The sequence below is a fragment of the Heloderma suspectum genome, chromosome 16, assembly GCF_057233095.1.
Source record: "Heloderma suspectum isolate Gila_16-S chromosome 16, 16-S_ref, whole genome shotgun sequence".
NCBI classification, from domain to species: Eukaryota; Metazoa; Chordata; class Lepidosauria; order Squamata; family Helodermatidae; genus Heloderma; species Heloderma suspectum.
The window spans coordinates 11,255,474-11,273,494 of NC_139473.1; the positions used below are offsets into that span (position 1 = coordinate 11,255,474).

General features: G+C 46.8%; 1 protein-coding gene across 1 annotated transcript in view; it reads right to left on the reverse strand.

The window, feature by feature from the left end:
• Positions 1-3,988: 3,988 nt before the first annotated feature.
• CLUH (CLUH binding protein of NUMT mRNA) overlaps positions 3,989-18,021 on the reverse strand; it is a 104,814-nt gene continuing 90,781 nt past the window's right edge. Inside the window, exons 25-28 of the mRNA XM_084822676.1 lie at positions 17,326-17,419; positions 13,515-13,649; positions 7,726-7,799; positions 3,989-6,831 (exon numbers count right to left, since the gene is read on the reverse strand). Of these exons, the coding sequence (XP_084678802.1) occupies positions 6,681-6,831; positions 7,726-7,799; positions 13,515-13,649; positions 17,326-17,419 (454 nt within the window). The 3' untranslated portion in view covers positions 3,989-6,680. The remainder of the gene's footprint in view (positions 6,832-7,725; positions 7,800-13,514; positions 13,650-17,325; positions 17,420-18,021) is intronic.

The following is an 18,021-nucleotide window of genomic DNA, read 5'->3' on the forward strand; positions in this document are numbered from 1 at the left end:
GACTTCCACCACACTCCTCTCCTGTGATACCAGTCCCTGTTCCATTATGCTTTCGGCCCAGCCCGTGGTGTCTGTCAAATTACCTGGCCCCACCTATAGCCATTCACAAGCTGGCCTGGGAGGCTGCAGGTTTTCCCCTTACGCATCAGCGGCTGCCTGCACGGCCCATTCCGTGTGACCGCTCACATGAGTGCCCAAACTGCACAGAAACCTCCTCCATAGCAGCTGTTTGTGCAAAGACTGCTGTGTTGATGTGTGGCCAGGCGGCAGGCCTAATGCTGGGAGTGGGGCAAAGGGCATGACCCCCATTACTCGTGTGAATTCACCTTCGTGCAAGTCAGGTGTGAAGGAGGCGAAACTGGGCAGCAGATTCAGAGGACAACATTTTCACCACTGTGGAGCTCACTACAGATGGATGTGGCGAAGCCCACTGGCTTGGATGCTTGGAAAGATGCTTGGGGATTAGACAAACAGCAGGAGGAAGGAAGTGTTGTCAATGAGCCCAATCGCCTGATTTCGTAAGCTAAGCAGGGTCAGCCCTGGTTAGCGCTTGGATGGGAGACCGCCCAGGAATCAGGCTTCCTGCACTGAGCAGGGGGTTGGACTCGATGGCCTTGTAGGCCCCTTCCCACCTCATGGTTCTAGATGGCCGCAACATGGACCGGGGCGGTGTGCTGCCGAGTGCCAGTCGCGCGGAGGGGGCGACAGTGGGGAAGGCTGCCACGCTCGAGGGGCTCTGCTCTGTTCCAGCAGAGCGCTCGTGCTCTTTAGATAGCAAGTAGGCTGCCTTGAATCCTTGCTGCCCGCGTTCCTGCTAGCCGGGAGCAGCAGGTTGGATTCAGGTGTACACAGAAATGGAGGCTCCGGGCTTTCTTGGTCTGTTGTATCAACAGTTACTAAGGACAACGGAGAGACTTCAGTTCGGGTAGGTGCGTTGACCGCTTGTGGAGAAGCTTCACATCATTTTCAGGCCTGCTTTCAGCCGTAGAAGTGTTGGGTGCGCTCATCCCAAGAAGGCAGCTCAGAAGTTACCCGAAATGATTGAAAAGCCACTGCAGTTAGCATTGAGCCACAGAGCTGTAACTTGACCTAAATTCATCTAACACCCAAATGAACAACTGTGTTAACTGTGGGCAAACAGTTCTATTAACCTAATTAGTATTGATTCTTCTACTGGGTGACCTCACTATGTTCTTTCCACTGAACCGATTTTACCTAGACATACTATCTTTGACCTTAATTTTCCACAATTGGAGATAGCAGTCTGCTGTTAAAGGACTGTTAGCAGCTCCAGGTTTATTGTGATTCCAACCATCTCCTGTCCCAAAGTGAGCCCTTAGGTTGCTTAGCCCTCTATGCTTCTTGGAGGAGAGAAACAGAAGGTAACAGAATCGGGGAATCCTAGGAAAGAACAGTAATTCAAAGTAGGAGCTGGCATCTTCTTTTTCCCCCATGGCATAACTGACCAAAAACAGGGCTGGCATCTCTAGTACATCGGAGTGGGTGAATCTTGCCACTGCAGTATAATTCTTTTGAGATGCCTAATTTTTTGGGATGGTGGTGAGTTCTCAATATCTTGTCTGCCTGGGCCTGCAGCTTTGGTAGAGAACATTCAAGACTGCTTCAGCTGTTCTGATGGTGCATACTACCTCCTAAACCAGTCAAAGACTATCAGCATGTTCTCTGCTGTTTTAAATTTATTTTTTGGAGCTGGATATGTTTCCAGAATTCACGGTGTACAATGCAGTGTTTGAGGAAAGGGGACGTTTGCATAAGAAGGAGGCTAGGCTTAAGGTGTAGACAGAGGGGACCCAACACATCCGGACTTCAAAGACTTCCTTGGGTGAAATGATGTGCCGCTTAAACGCAATCACTGTACGTTCTGCATTTCAGTTACTTCTGGCCTCAGTATTTACAATTCTCTCCACCATCCGTGTGCAATTTGGAACTCCGGATAAAACATCGGCCATCTGATGAAGCAGACAGTAGTACACTAAAATTTGTGTCATAATAAATCTGTTAGTCTTGGGTGTCATAAGACTGTTAATATTGTTAAATTGCAGTCCTGTCAAGCTTCCCCATTGATTCCTGAACAGCAGAATGATTGATTGATTGCATTTATAATGGAAGAGTTCTATCCAAAACTATTGGCCATGTTAACTAAATTGAACCTCTGTTGTCGAAGGCAGTATGCATCAAAGTTCCAGCTATTAAAGGGGTACAGAGCAGGGGCCTAGGCTGTTTGGGGGCTTCCTGCCGCTTTGCACTGATGCAGCAGAGTGCTGTTGCTCAATGGGGTAAGTGATTGGGCTGTAATTTCCTGCATCCATGGGAGTTAGTTGTTTCCTGATCTCTTCATACCATCTGCCTAGGGCTGCAAGAAGTAATTGACAGCTTGCACATGTCTATTGGGCAAAGCAAAACAACTCTTGGGAATTTAGAGCGCGCAGGGCAACTTGTGGCCCTCCAGATGTTCTGACCTACAAGTCATCATCCCTCACCATTGGCTATGCTGGCTAGGGCTGATGGGAGTTGTAGGTCAAAACATCTGTGGGGCTGCAAGTTGCCCACCCCTGGTTTAGAGCCTGCACTTAAAAAACACCATTCCATACCTAGGAACGTCCAAAATGGAACAAACCATATTCTAAGGGGCCTTGTTTGATGGCAAACCTAAAACTGCTGTTCTGATATTGGGGTGGGGAGAGGTAGGAGGAAGAATATAGATGCTTCATTCAGCTGTCATGGGTAAAACGACAACTAGGACCTGCGCCATGACAAAACGTTAACAGCGTTGAGCGTCAGCCAACTGTCCTCTCTGGATAGTCCATTACATTCCCCTTTGGTTATTTAGAGCCCCCCCCTTTACATCCTGTTCCCACTGAACCTCTTCAGTCCTGTTTTGGGGGAGAAAATACCTGTCTGGCTATCTTTTGCCCAGTTGCTGATACCAGTCCTGTGTCTAAATACCTTCAGTAATGTCCTGCTGAGTAGCAGTTGCTGAGGGATACAATGGGCCACAGCTCGCTGCCTTTACAACTCCTCCCCACACCTGTAAAGTTAGAGGCCACTTCATGCATGAAAGCTAGCCCCTTAATACATGTGTCAGCCTTTAAGGTGCCAACCGTTTTTGTTGTGACAGACTAACATGGCCATCTCTGGACACTTCTAAATACCTAAAAAGGAGCTTGGAGCAGACCAAAAAGGCATATTTATAGCTCAGCATCTCATTTTGCCCAGTAGCCAACCAGATGTTGCAGGGAAGCCCACAAGCAGGCTATGAAGGTGCACTGTCTCTGAACATGGATGTTCTATATAGTCTTTATGACTTGCTGCCTTCCTGTCCTGTTTGCAGATGTATTATAGTATCTGGTTGGCCGTTCCATGACAAACGTGTCGCTGGGCATGTGGCCTGATGCACGAGGGTCCTTGCATTATATGACTGACTTCTCCCACAGAGTGGAAACCTCAACAAGGAGCCAAGCTTTTAACTAGGAGCAAAAAAAGATGAAATCCAAAACACAATGCTGTGTTGATGGTTGGAGTGAATTAAACTCTCCTGGTGATGGGTCAGTCATCAGTAGAGACATGCACACACACAATTAAATGTCTAGCTACACGTGCCCCATGGATATTTAAACATGGCTACCAGCTGCCATGCTTGGGTGCATTAAATACACCAGCAGTGTAACTGTGCGGTCAACTGCGTATGTGGGCCAGCAGGCACACTGCTGTGCATTTAATGCGGCATCCATGAACGCGTTCCATGGCCACACCATGTGGAAACTTAGCTTCCCTCCCTCTCTGGCTTCACAGAAGCAACTCAGCCCCTAGCCTAACAGGAATCACTCCGTTTTCCAACCCATGACCCTCTAAGAAAATCAGAACAAAATCTTCCTTTTACCCCATTCTGGCCACTTTGCAATTTATTTGAGAGGAGAGACTAATGTTGGAAGACGTTGCCAGAAAAAAAAACCAAGAACCCAGGTATGTAAAGGATGCATTGAAATCTGCTCTTTATTAAAATGCTTCCAAAAGGTAATTCGCGATTTCTCCCTCGCCCCTCCATCTGGACCAAATGCAGTTCTTCCTCTGCAGAAGGTCTCCCACTTTGTGCCTGATTCCACCAAGTCAGGTACGGGCAACCTCAGCCGTCCAGACCCTTATGTTGCCTTGCTGAAACCGCCATGAGCACAGCAGTCTTCCCCAGCCTGGTGCCCTCCAGGAGTGTTGGGACGACAACTCCCATCGTTCTCAGCTGTCCAACTCATCTTGGGGCTGCCATGGTGGGGCAGGCTTTCTACAGCAGCAAATGCCACCCGTTCTCCCCATTACTGTGACATTACAAAAACACACACGTGAAACAGGCAAAAGCTCCACCCGGGGTGACCTCAAAGCCTTCCACAGGCTGGTGCTTGGGGACCGTCCCCCAAGCCACAAGAAAAACAGGAGGGGAGGTGACTTAGGGGGGCAAAGAGACCATCGGTTGCTCATCCTTGCCGCTCGTTCATTACAGAAAGCTCTTTCCCGTCGCCAAAATACAAGACTTTGTCACATGGTAGAAGACAGTCTCACTTTTCTATTTTGAGCAGAGTGGGTAACGTGGTTATTGCAAAGGTCAAGGAAAGCAGCAATGCAATTCACTCTAAAAGGTGCGAAGGGATGGGTGGGAGGATGGCTAGACTTTGCATTTTGGACTGCTAGGCATGGGAAGTTTGAGGCATGGGAATCAACTTCTCATAGTTATTACATGGACATGCTCACCATGTAAGTGGGGGGGATCTGCAATAGTCGTAAATGTTGGTGTGGATCGCGGTAAGAAACAACCATCTTTTTTTTTCTGGGGATGGAGGTGGGAGGTCTGATATTGGGTGGGGGGCATCTATTGCCAGCAATGGATGCTTTCCCAGGAAATTAAGTGTTCAGCTCATCACAGGAGATACAGAGGGGTGGGAGGACAGGAGAGGGAACAAGACCCTCCCCTAGAAAACCATCTTCTTCAGTGCTATAGTGTTTAAGAAGATTTATTATTCCACCCAGAGGAGAAATTTAGGAGAGAGAAAGAAAGAAGCTTCATTTTAGGTTCATGATCCTTGGTTTTAATACATTCACAGATAAACCTTAAAAAAAAAAAAGACATTGATTCGATTTGGCTGCTTGGACAGTAAACTGAACTGCCTGAGCGACAGCAGTCTTCACTTCACTGCCTCGGTGTGGATTCTTTCCTCCACCCCAATCCCACTTGCAGGGACTCCCTTTCAAGGTGAGGACTTCTGTTTTGTGCAATTCGTACAACTCCTCTAGAACGGAGAGGAGCATACAGGCCTTCCCCAACAGGGCTCCCCTCTGATGTGTTGGACTACAGCTCCCACCATCCTCAGCCAGAATGGCCAACAAGGATGATGGGAGTTATAGGCCAACATATCTGGCAGGCACCACAGTGGGGAAAGCTGATATAGGCACTAGGGATTTTCCATTGTAAAAGCTGAGGGGGGGGGGAGAGCTACAGACTGTAGAGAGGGTTTGAGAATAGGGGGTGGGGAGGAAGATGGTGCAGTCACTCAGCCCTCCCTAACCTCCTTCCCCATGTACCCCACAGAGCAATTCCCATTGCTACAGCTCTCGACCCCCCTTCGACCCCTGGCTTAGCAATGGAGTGGGCAACAGGAATGGCTGTGGCCAATGTGTTGTATACAGCTGGTTTTACATTTTCCGTTACAATCTTTATTTTCTTTGGACGTCAATTTTTATGTTTTGCTCCCCACTCGAGCATAGCGGAAGGAATTTAGGCAAAGTCAGCACACACGCAACATCTCCTTCCCCAGGCCATGAAGAATTGCAAAAAAAAAAAGAAAAAGAAAGAAAAAGAAAAAAGAAAAAGAAACCTTTTCCAAACAAACCAGAATTGTCTCAAAAAAGAAGGAAAAGAGGAAAGGAAAGGAAGTGGAACCCGATGGCTATCTCCTAAATGTGGACAAGTTCTACAGCATCTCCTCAAAACCTTGCCTCTTCCTTTCCAACACTGTTCAGGCGTTAAAAAAAAATGAATGTTTAGATAAAAAATATGGCTGAATTTATATTTATTTAATATATAATATTTATAGTGTCACAATCACCTAAACACCATAAGCGGCTGAGGATCAAAGGTTGAAAGGAGAACGAGAACTTTGAAATCGGGTGATGCGGGGGGGGGGGAGGTGGTGGCGGGAGCAGGGGTTCCTTTTTGCAACATTAAATGTCCTTTAAAGTCAACATAAAAATGACCTGAGAAATGTTATTATACCTCACTTGGAATTAAATCTCTTATGTACACAGTAGAAATGGACTGATGATACATACGCACACACACACACACACACGCCTCTTGCCCCTTTTCGACCCCTGCCCCACCTCCCCTCCCTGTGACATTCCGGGGCTGTACCTCTCGACCCCGTGGGACTATCTGGGTGCCACCAGCAGCTGCACCACCCCATTCCGGACGCCCGATGCCAGCTTGGACAGGTAGGGTTCGTTCCTTAAAATTTAGTTCTTTTGCATTGTGTATTCATTGTACCAGTGCAAATTAAGAAAAGAGAAAACAAAACACGTTTCCAAAGGTGAAGCTGCCCCCGGGTGAGGCTGAGCTACCCAGAGGTCAGGTTCAATCGCGAGGGCCGGCTAACTAAATGAAGAGGATCTCTACGCTAGGGTGCTGCGGCGACAGGCAGGTTCGCGTCAGCCTCTCCCTCTTCCGGGGCTTTCTCTTCCAACTCCAGCTGATCGCCGCTCTTGAGGGCGTCCTGAAGCTTCTGCCGCCTCTGTACCTCCGCTTTAAGGTTCTCCAAGTCTTTTTGGCTGCGGAGAGAGAAGCAAACAGGGCTGTCCGTCCCAGGCCAAGAGAAATCCATGCGCAAACCCCAAGGGGTATGACTCGGAACAGGATTCAAGCGGGATGGGTGGCTGGGGACATGGCAGAGGAGGCGGTGTAGGTCATCCTGCTTTCTGAAAGCAAGATCTTGAGAGCACATTTTCAGGGAGGGCTGGCAGGGCTGGCTCTGTGGCAGAGCACTGGCTTTGCCCGGCATCACCAGTTTAAAAGGTTAGGTGATGCGTCTCTACTCTGACCGGGAGCCACTCTCCAGGGTCTCAAGGAAGACAACATAGGGCTAGATGGACACATGATTGGCCCGGGTCTAGGGCAGTGCCTTAGGTCCCTAAAACCCTCTCCCAAAGCGGTCTTCAACTCTGGAGGCAAAGTAGCTGCCAGTCCCCCTTCAGGGACTTTAAAATCTTAGGTGTCTGTTTTTATTACTGTAAACTGTACACCGCCCAGGGAGTCTTGTAGTGGGGGGTAGTTTATCAACTGGGGGCAGAGGAGGATATATTTTGGCACACTGCTAAATGCAGATAAAGGACAGGGAATTTGGGGAGGAACAGACTAAGCGGAGCAAAGGCAGTGCAGGACAAAATCCCAACAACGGGAGTTTTCAGTTACTGCAAAGCTGTCGAAAAGTACGACTTTGTTCACGTGCTGTGAAACACATGACCTCAAATCAATCACTCAATCAATCTCTCTCTCTCTCTCTCTCTCTCACACACACACACACACCTCCCTCTGCCTCTTTACAAACTTCTTTGATGCCTCCCCTTAAAACCTACAGAGGACGGCTTTAATAGGTTCGAGGGAATCTGTTCTCCAGCAACTGTTGCAGAGACAAAGGGGGGGGGGGGGTTGGTTGGTTCCTTTACCTTAGTGGAATGAAGAGGATCCCATTGATTACATTGAGCTGCTCCAGGACGCTGGCCATACTGGGAGCTGTGAACTGGGATATGAAAAAGAAGCCCCAAGTTTAGTGGTCTATTAAGAAACAAGGAACAAAAACAAAACGCGAGTGCACCACTATAACCACTCTGTGAGAACTGAAGGGCGAAGAAGCGAATGAGGTCTGAAGATTCCTGCACTGAACGGGGCTGGAATTGACGAGTCGCCAAGGTCCCTTTCTGACGTTAAAATTCCATGACCATGCAGGGAATGAACAGGCTGGGAAGTGGCATTTGTGGCCTGGACCCAACACCAGTTCCAGGGATTTGGGGACCCAAATGTGAAATCAGATCAGAGACCCTGGCAGCAGCAACTCCTCTTCCCACTGCACCATCCCCTGCTGCCCCACTGCCTGCCCAGAGGGAGGGGATGGCTAGGCTGGCAGAGAGATGGAGCAGGGTGGCAAAGTCCCTGAAGGAGTGCTGGGTGCGCACCGCTGTCGCTCCTCGCTGCCACGCACACCACCCGTTCTGCAGCAGCAGCGGGCGTTGATTTGGCGTTGATGGTCACCAAATCCTGGCGACCATCGATGCCGGGTTTCTCTGGGCTCCACCCAAACCTCTGGCCATAAACCGGGAGAACAACCTCCCGTGCTGAGTCGTATTTAGGCTGCTGCTTACAAGCTTCCAATGAACAGGATTGAAGAAAAGATCACTTGCAAAAACAGAGCTGAAATCCTACTGTTTGGGCATATGCGCGTTCTCACGTTGCCGCTTGAAGAACTGTAGCAGGCACACGCAGCCTTGGCGGAACAGGGCCACAGTTGCTGATGCCCTGGCCCTGAGCAGAGGTTTGTCCTACTTACTTTCGAACAGGGTTGAAATCGCTAAGAATAATTTTGGCCTTGTCCACTCTGCATTTATCCACACCTATTTTGCCCTTGACCTGTCTACAGATGGAACATGACTCTGGAGACCTTTCCCGCATTGGAATTTGGCCACTGGACTGAGAAAGGGTCTCCCCCCATGCTCCAGAGCCATCGATGCTTTGTAAAACACACGAATGGAAGGAACACGGTGAAACTTTGGATGGAGAACCCAGGTTTGATTTGCGCAGCCACATAATATATATTGACTTCAGCAAAGCTTTCCACAAAGTGCCCCATGATATCCTGATGAGCAAACTAGCTCAAAGGGGGCGAGATGAAACAACGATCCGGTGGATCCACAGTTGGCTACAGAATCGGACTCAAAGAGTGCTTATCAATGGGACCTTCTCAAACTGGGGAGAGGTAACGAGTGGGGCACCGCAGGGCTCAGTCCTGGGCCCAGGGCTCGTCAACATTTTTATGAATGACTTGGAGGAGGAGGTGCAGGGAATGCTGATCAGATTTGCAGATGACACCAAATTGGGCGGGATAGCTAATACCTTGGACGACAGAAACAAAATTCAAAGTGATCTGGATAGACTGGAGCACTGGGCAAAAAACAACAGAATGACATTTAATAGGGATAAATGCCAAGTTCTGCACTTAGGAAAAAGAAACCCAATGCACAGTGACAAGATGGGGGATACATGGCTCAACAACACTACAAGCGAGAAGGACCTTCGAATTGTTGTAGATCACCAGCTGAATATGAGCCAACAATGCGATGTGCCTGCAAAAAGGGCAAATGCTATTTTGGGCTGCATTAATAGAAGCATAGCTTCCAAATCCCGGGAAGTACTAGTTCCCCTCTACTCAGCACTGGTTAGGCCTCATCTGGAGTATTGTGTCCAGTTCTGAGCACCACATTTTAAGAAGGATGCAGACAAACTGGAGAGGGTTCAAAGGAGGGCAACAAAGATGATCAGGGGACGGGAAACAAAGCCCTATGAGGAGAGACTGAAAGAACTGGGCATGTTGAGCCTTGAGAAGTGAAGACTGAGGGGAGATAGGATAGCGTTCTTCAAGGACGTGAAAGGCTGTCCCAGAGAGGAAGGCCAGGATCTCTTCTCGATCATCCCAGAGTGCAGGACACAGAAGAACGGGCTCAAGTGATAGGAAGCCAGATTCTGGCTGAACATCAGGAGAAACTTCCTGACTGTTAGAGCAGTACGACAATGGAGCCAATTCCCTAGGGAGGTGGTGGGCTCCCCCACACTGGAGGCATTCAAGACGAGGCTGGACAGCCACCTGTCAGGGATGCTCTAATTTGGATTCCTGCATTGAGCAGGGGGTTGGACTCGATGGCCTTGTAGGCCCCTTCCAACCCTGCTATTCTATGATTCTATGAAACTGGCAGGCTGATCTTCAACATGTGACTATGTGTAGCAGATCCAGGCAACCTTGTGCCTTCCAGCTGTTTTGGACTCCAGCTCTCATCAACCCCAGCCAGCATGGCCAATGGTCAGGGATTATGGGAGATGTAATCCATAACATCTGGAGGACACTGGGTTGCCTATCCTTGATCTATAGCTTAGCGCACCACACATGGGTTGTTGTGGGGAGAACGCGAGTTGAGAGACAGCAACTGGTCTTGAGGGCTTCAGATAAAAGGGAAAAACACAAGAATGCATTAGAGCAGTAACGGGCAACCTTTTGAGCTTGGCGTGTCAAAATTCGCCAAAAAACCGAGCATAACTCGGGTGGTGTGTCACTTCGAGAAAAAAACCATAATTTCGCGATATTTATAGTTTAAATAACAAAAATGTATAATTGTAATATATAACTGTATTTAATAAACCAAAAACTAATTATTTAACTTACCTGCGTAGTGACTTCTTTGTTCATCTGTCAGTCGGTTTCTTTTGTTGGTCTTGATATTATTTAACTTGTGTGGGGTGCCGTGAACTAAGGTAAGTGAGGGGGAGGGGGGAATTCTTTAACTACCCTGCCTACTAGTGACTTTTTTGTTGCTGAATTCCATTGGCTAAACCTTCAATTGAAGGTTGGTATTTTGTACACTTCAAGCCCAAGGAAGTGCTACTAACTTCATCTGTCAATCTGTTTCTTTTGTTGGTATTGATATTATTTAACGCTGAGAATAAGGTCTCACAAAAGTATGTAGAGGGAAAAATTGTGAGTAAAGCCATTGCTATATTTTTCAGGGTGCTAAAAGTGTCTGGTAATCGGTTCCAGGCACTCCAAATTTCCTTTTCGTAGTGGCACTCCTCTTGATTCTCCAAGCGGCACCTTTCCAGATTCTCAAGCTTTGACCTCAAGTTGACAAACACCTGAGCCCAGATGCAGTCTTGAAATTCTGCAAGTTGCATCTCCAAATCATCAATTTGCATCCATTGGAAACCATTTAATTCCAAACTACTGTAGACTACTATATCAGGATACTTAATTATTTTTATGGTCTGTTCTAGGCTTCTAAATTGATTAAATCTTATCACTGAACTGGTCAAGTAACGAGTCTAAAACATGCTGGTACTTTATATGCAAGGGTTCCATTTCATTTTGTACAGCTGCACTGGCCTTCTCAAAATACTTCGTTACTCGAGGAAAATACTTCTAAGTTTTAGTTTCTACATCTCGCTTGAAAATTTTAAGTTTACTTTCAAAAGCTTTTATGTATCCAAACATAACGTCAATACTTTTGCCAAAACCTTGTAACTTTAAGTTCAGTTCATTAATATGAACAGAGAGATATGTAAAAAATATCAGGGTGTTGACCCACTTATCATCAATGAGCTGAGAAAAGTTTCCCAGATCCTTATCCTCAAGAAATACCTTAATTTCTTCAAAGCACTCCACAAAGCGCTCAAGAACTTTGCCTCGGCTCAGCCATCTTACATTATTGTACATCAGCAGTCCACTGTAGGTGGAATCAACCTCCAGTAAAAGTGCAGAAAATTCTCGCTTGTGAAGGGGGCGAGCAGCTATTAAATTAACTATTTTTGTAACAACTGACATTAAGTCGTTTAAGTCGGTGAATCCTGCCTTGGCACATAAAACCTCCTGATGGATAATACAATGAAAAGGCACAATCGGATGTCCAATAGCTTCTGTAAACAATTTGACAAATCCGACTTTTTTCCCCACCATGTTTGGTGCCCCATCTGTCGTCACTGACACAACTTTAGAGATATCAATGCTTAGGTCATGGAATGTTTGTATAACAACCTTACATATTTCGCTTCCTGATGTACTTGGCACTGATACTAACTTTATCAACTCTTCTCTCATTGTGAGACCATCAGAATATCGACCAATAATGGCCAACTGAGCATGTGATGTGACATCAGTAGTTTCATCAAGAGAGATCGAAAAATATTTACAATTACTTATGTCTCTCTTTAATTGATGTTGTACGTTTGTGTTCAGTCTCATTATTCGGTCTTTTATGATATTTCTACTGAGTGGTAACTCAGATATTCTCTTAATAATTGCATCTTTATTCTGCATATCGTGAAATAGAACTGGTGCACATCTTAGGAGAGTTTCTTTAATAAATTCTCCCTCACCGAGTGCTTTTCCATGCTGAGCTATGGAGTGAGCAATGCTCAAACTTGCAGATGTTAAATTTGTAGAGCCTTTTATAAATTTAAGGATGGAATTAGACTGGCTCTTATAAAGGTGTAGCTGCCTGGAAATGTATTCCTTCCTTTCATCCTCACTTTTTTTCAAGAGCTGGGAATGATTAGTTTCAAAATATCTGTTTATATTCCACGTTCTGCTTACTACCGTTTCAGTACATAGAATGCAAAATGATCTGCCATTTTTTTCTATAATGCCATACATCTCGGTCCATGTCTCTTGAAAGGGTCGGCTACTGCTACTACCATTTCCTTTACTTAATCTTGGTTTTTTATTTTTTGGGTTCTCCATCAGGGGGGCAGTGACAGAAGATAGAATTATAGATAGCCCGTTAGCCCTGCAGGCAATTAGGGATTAACTGGCCGAACTGACCACAAGATGGCACATGTAACTGTCTTTTAGGAAAGGGCAGGGTTAATAAGCAGAAATAGGGGTTAATAAGGATGCACAACAGTAATAGTGGTGAAATGGAGTCTGCACTATGCTGCAAAATGGCGTTCCTTATATAAATTAAGATGGCTGCCGCTATTTCTAATGGCGGGAAACAGCACCCATAGCACAGGCCCTCGCCTCTCCCAGCCTCCCCCTCACTTATCTCAGTAATGATGGTCAATTAGAAATCCAAGACACCCCAGAACAGTAGATTGGATGATGGTTGCTGTGGTTATGTGGTTGCTGGTAATGGCGATCACAGGGCCCCCAGAGATGTGTCCCCCGCGGCATTCCGCTGCTCCCTGCTCCGCCGGCCGGAAGTGAGGTCAAAGATCCCCTAACGGCCTAATCGGAAGTCCCAGAACTAGACGCTCTGTGCCGGAGTTCTGTTGTTTTGGCCTACAGACCTCCGTCACAGAGTGTCTACACTACACTACAGCAAATGTTTCATCCTCGGCTACTGCACCTGGCCATGCAGTAGCCGAGGATGAAACGTCCTTCTCGGCATGCGGCCCCATACTTCTCTGCATGCGGCCCCATACTTCTCGGCATGCGGCCCCATACTTCTCTGTATGCGACCGCATGCGGCCGCGTGTCATTGAAAATGGCTACGCGTGTCAGTGCTGACACGCGTGTCATAGGTTCGCCATCACAGCATTAGAGCAAACTAAAAAGCCCCCAAGTGCAGTGAAAGGCATTACAGAATACAACTGGACTGGACATGTAACTCCTAAAATGGAGGGGGAAAGCAGAGGTGGGAAAATATGGTTAACGTGACAGGCTAATACCCCTCGACTGAGCCAATGCATAGCAATTCACCTTCAACGGCATAATGTTGGCGTTGGATCCATTCTTGTAGATCTCGTTCATTGTGCGTTGGAGGGCCACAGCCTGCTGAGTCAGATATTTCAAGTACTCTGAGCTTTCTTTGGTCTTCTCATGATGCTCACCGAGCTGGCCAGAGAACACAGACATGTGTCACCAAGACAAACATTTTTTTTAGCAAGGAGTCTTGTGGCACCTTGAAGACTACCGTGTTTATGGCATATGCCAGCCTTGCCCAACCGGAAGCTCTCCAGATGTTTTGGGCTTCAACTCCCGTCAGCCTCAGCCTGCATCACCAATGGTCAGGGATGCTGGGAGTTGGGAGTCCAAAATACCCGGAGGGCACCAGGTTGGGGAAGGCTGGCGTAAGCTTTCAGGGTCCACAGTCCACTTCATCAGATGCATGAAATGTTTTCTCATAACTTACAAGGAGGAATTGTAAACTGTGAGGTCTGACAGAATGGACAGACAGCAAGTACAGACAGTGATAATTATCTTATAAGCACTGCCATTCATAAAACTGGTGATAAGAGATGTATAATTGCACTGCTCTGTTTTACTGTTTCTGTAATGTTTTTAATGTTTTTATTATTTTATACTGTTTTTATACTGGCTTTTATATTGTATTCTGTGCATGCCTTATGTAAACTGCTTAGAGATATGCATATGATATCAAGAGGTATATAAGCAGCTTAAACAAGATCATCCTCAGGGGTCTTTCTCTGTGAGCACCTGCCAAAGGAAGCGAGGAGGGTGGCTACTAGAGGGCCTTTTCTGCTGTGGCACCCCAGCTGTGGAATGGGCTCCTAAGAGGGGTTCGCCTGGCCCCTACATTGTACTCCTTCTGGCGCCAGGTGAAGACCTTTTTATTCTCCCAGGATTTCAGCATTTTAGCTTCCTGGTCTTTTAGCATTGGTGTGTTAAGTCTGTATTTTAAATCTCTGCACTGTTGCTAGTTTTTATTCTGGTTGTACTGTTCTATCGTGGTTTTAAGCTTTCATATTTTATATTGCTTTATGCTGCACTCCGTGGTTTTAATTTTGTGAACTGCCCAGAGCGCTTTGGATATTGGGCGGTATTGAAATGAAATAAAAGAAAAATAAACAAACAAATAACAGATGTCCTTGCACTGCTGAGCTGATAAACAGATGCCGCGTGATAAACACGCACATGTCGTATGTTAAAATTTTTCCCACTTCCATACAGGATATGCTGGAGGCTGGTGGTTCCGATGTCAGTGGGGCGCTGAATCCGCTCCAGGTTTTAGCTAGAACCAGTCGGAACTCTAAAGGTGTGGAAACATCTTGGAGAGCTCCTTTAGACTTCTGACTGAAACCTGGAGCGGATTCACCGCCCTACTGACATTGGAACCACCGGCTCCACTGATGGGATAGTACTCACTTCCTGAGGAAACTACAATCCAGTGACCGTCTCTCAGAAAACACCATCTAGCCCTATACGCCAACATCCCCCACAAAGACAGGCTACAAGCATATCTAGCCACCAAACTCCACCACCCTGTTGTCGTTCAGTCGTGTCTGACTCTTCATGATCCCACGGACCACAGCACGCCAGGCCTTCCTGTCCTCCACCACCCTGTACCCATCCACAATTACTTTCGCCCTGGAGAGAAAGTATATCTTGAGATGCCATGGGTACTTGGATAGCCCCCACCATACACCAACATCTTCAGGGCTGGCTCAGAACTATGCTTTCTTGGTTAATGCCCCCAAAGGCCTTTCTGTACCTGAGATACATTGATTTATTATCTTTATTATCTGGACTCATGGACAGAAGGCCCTGATAAAGATCCATGAGGACCTTAATGGATATTATGGGCAATATCCAAGCGCTACCAGGACCCACTAATTCAGTGCTTCAGATAGGAACCGGAAACGAGAGAAAATGCTCGCTTCCAGAACGGGGCAGTCAGTGGAGCTCGCGTAATGGAGTTCTGCCAACCAATCCCAAACCAGAAATAAGTGGTTCCGCTCATCTCAGGACTTTGCTTTCCAAAGTGCTAAATCCCCGTTGCGCAAGCCATGGGTCCCGCTTGTGCTACAGAATTGGCAGGAGCACAGTGGATATTACCCATAAGCATCACCATATATCGGAAACTTGCTGACGGCTACACATACTTCCACGCTTCCACACTACAAAAATTCCTTGTTTACAGCCAAGCCCTACCATACAACTGCATCTGTTCAGACTCACAACTTCAGGATTTAAAATCAGGCGTTTCCCAGACTACAATATCCACCCAACAAAGAAAGAAACCCTGCCAGATCAACAGGGCCAGACTGGTACCCAGGAATATAGGACAGACCCAGAAGAGAAAATGCCAGACGACCGCTTGTTGTCACCTGCCATTCCCAGCTAAAACCACTCAAACCTATCAATGATCTTCAGCTCATCATGGATGACACCTCTCACAGGCTTCGGGTGGTAGGCCTGGAACTGCTTACAGACAGCATAAATGGCTACTTAGCAGCAACAGACGTCACAACGGAGACACAGGAATAGGACCTCTTTGGTGGACCCAGAGGCCTACTCTGGAACACTATTACAGGACCTAATAATACCATCTATAATATCAGAGCTTCATACACCCGCTCGTCTTCTAATGTGATATATGCCATCATTTGTCATCAGCGCGCTCTCACATTCTATATAGGACAAACAGACCAGTCCCTATGGACATGAATCCAACATCAGAAATGGTGGTGTTCAAAAGGAACGCTTCAACCTCCCAGAATGCCCTGTCACTGCCCCGAAGGTGGCCATTCTTGAACAAAGGAATTTCAGAGACGGATTTGGGCAACAGCTGAACGACTCACCAAAAGGTTCAACCGTGGATTGAGTAGGAACAAAGGTTTTTTTCATCATGCTACATGTGTTAATCAGCTCACCAATGCGAGGATGCCTGTGTTATCACCCAACAAAGTTTTTGCGAATGGTCGCTGTTAATAATGTAATTATCACTGTCTATACTTCTGCATTTCATTTCCCTCTGAGCTTAACTGTTTACAATCCCTCCCCACACCTGTAAAGTTAGAAGATAACACTTTATGCATGAAAGCTTATCCCATAATACATTCGTCAGCCTTTAAGGTGCCAATTGTTTTTGCTGTGACAGACTAACATGGATATCTCTCTGGACTCTTCTAAATAACTAAAGAGGAACTCCATTGGATCGGACCAAAAAGGTACATATAATTCAGCATCTCATTTCATCTAGTGATCAGCCAGATCTTCTGGGAAGCCCACAAGCAGGCTATGAAGGTAATAGGGTTACACTGCCTCTGAACATGGAGGTTCAGAAGGAAGATGTAACAGCTACATTTTCAGAACAGAAAAACAGAAAAAACACATTATGAAACGACAAGTTTTGCCTCCCACAAAAGGGCTCAGAATAAAATAGATCACATAACTGGGCCCCGCCCCCACCTTGAAGAATAGGAAAACTCAACTATTTAGAAAACAGATAGCAGCAAGTAATGATCACATTTAAGCAAGTTTTAACTATCTTTCCATCCCATCTTTGTTACTCAACTCTCCCGACATCCTTCGTAATAATTTCCAACCTCCCTCCCACAAAAGAAACCCAAGTCACCTGCTCCTTTTCTAGAAGTTGAACTGACTGTGACCATTCCATGACTGGCTCTCACCAGGAAGAAAATGTCTGGTGGATCATCCAGTTTCAGATTACACTTTTACAAGCACACATTACAAAAATGCAGGTACGTACCGAACACGAGAGAAAATGCTCGATATGCTGAGCAAAGCAAGGAAGGAAAAGTCTAACCTGATTTTTATAGATTGTGTAGCCTTCCTTCTCGTGCTGCAGAGCCGAACGGAACTCAGCTTTGCTCTCGTACACTCGGGCTACCAAGTGGTGGCTGCGGACAGGATGTAAAAGCAAGATGGGGAGCCATTTTTACGCATGGCTGGAGGAACTGTATGTGCGTGGGGGCATGCATGGAGGGTGGCAGCAGCAGAATGCATCTGGGGCTTAAGGACATGATCTTAACATCGCCAGTGTCTCCCAACTTCCCTTCTCCATCTTCCAAGCACCTATGATCCCTAGGGTTAAAAACAACCCTGTGTATCCTCCCTTAGACTTAGAATCATAGGGTTGGAAGGGTCCTGCAAGGCCATCGAGTCCAACCCCCTGCTCCATGCAGGAAGCCTGATTCCCAGGCGGTCTCCCATCCAAGCACTAACCAGGGCTGACCCTGCTTAGCTTCCGATACCAGACGAGATCTTTGCTTGACATCACAGAATCATAGAGTGGGAAGGGGCCTACAAGGCCATCAAGTCCAACCCCCTGCTCAGTGCAGGAAGCCTGATTCCCAGGTGGTCTCCCATCCAAGTACTAACCAGGGCTGACCCTGCTTAGCTTCCGAGATCAGACAAGATCAGGTGCATCCAGCCCTTTGCTCCCCTAGGCTTTATGTACAGAGAGGCAGCACAGATCCAGCTCCAACATTTAGAAAAAGCA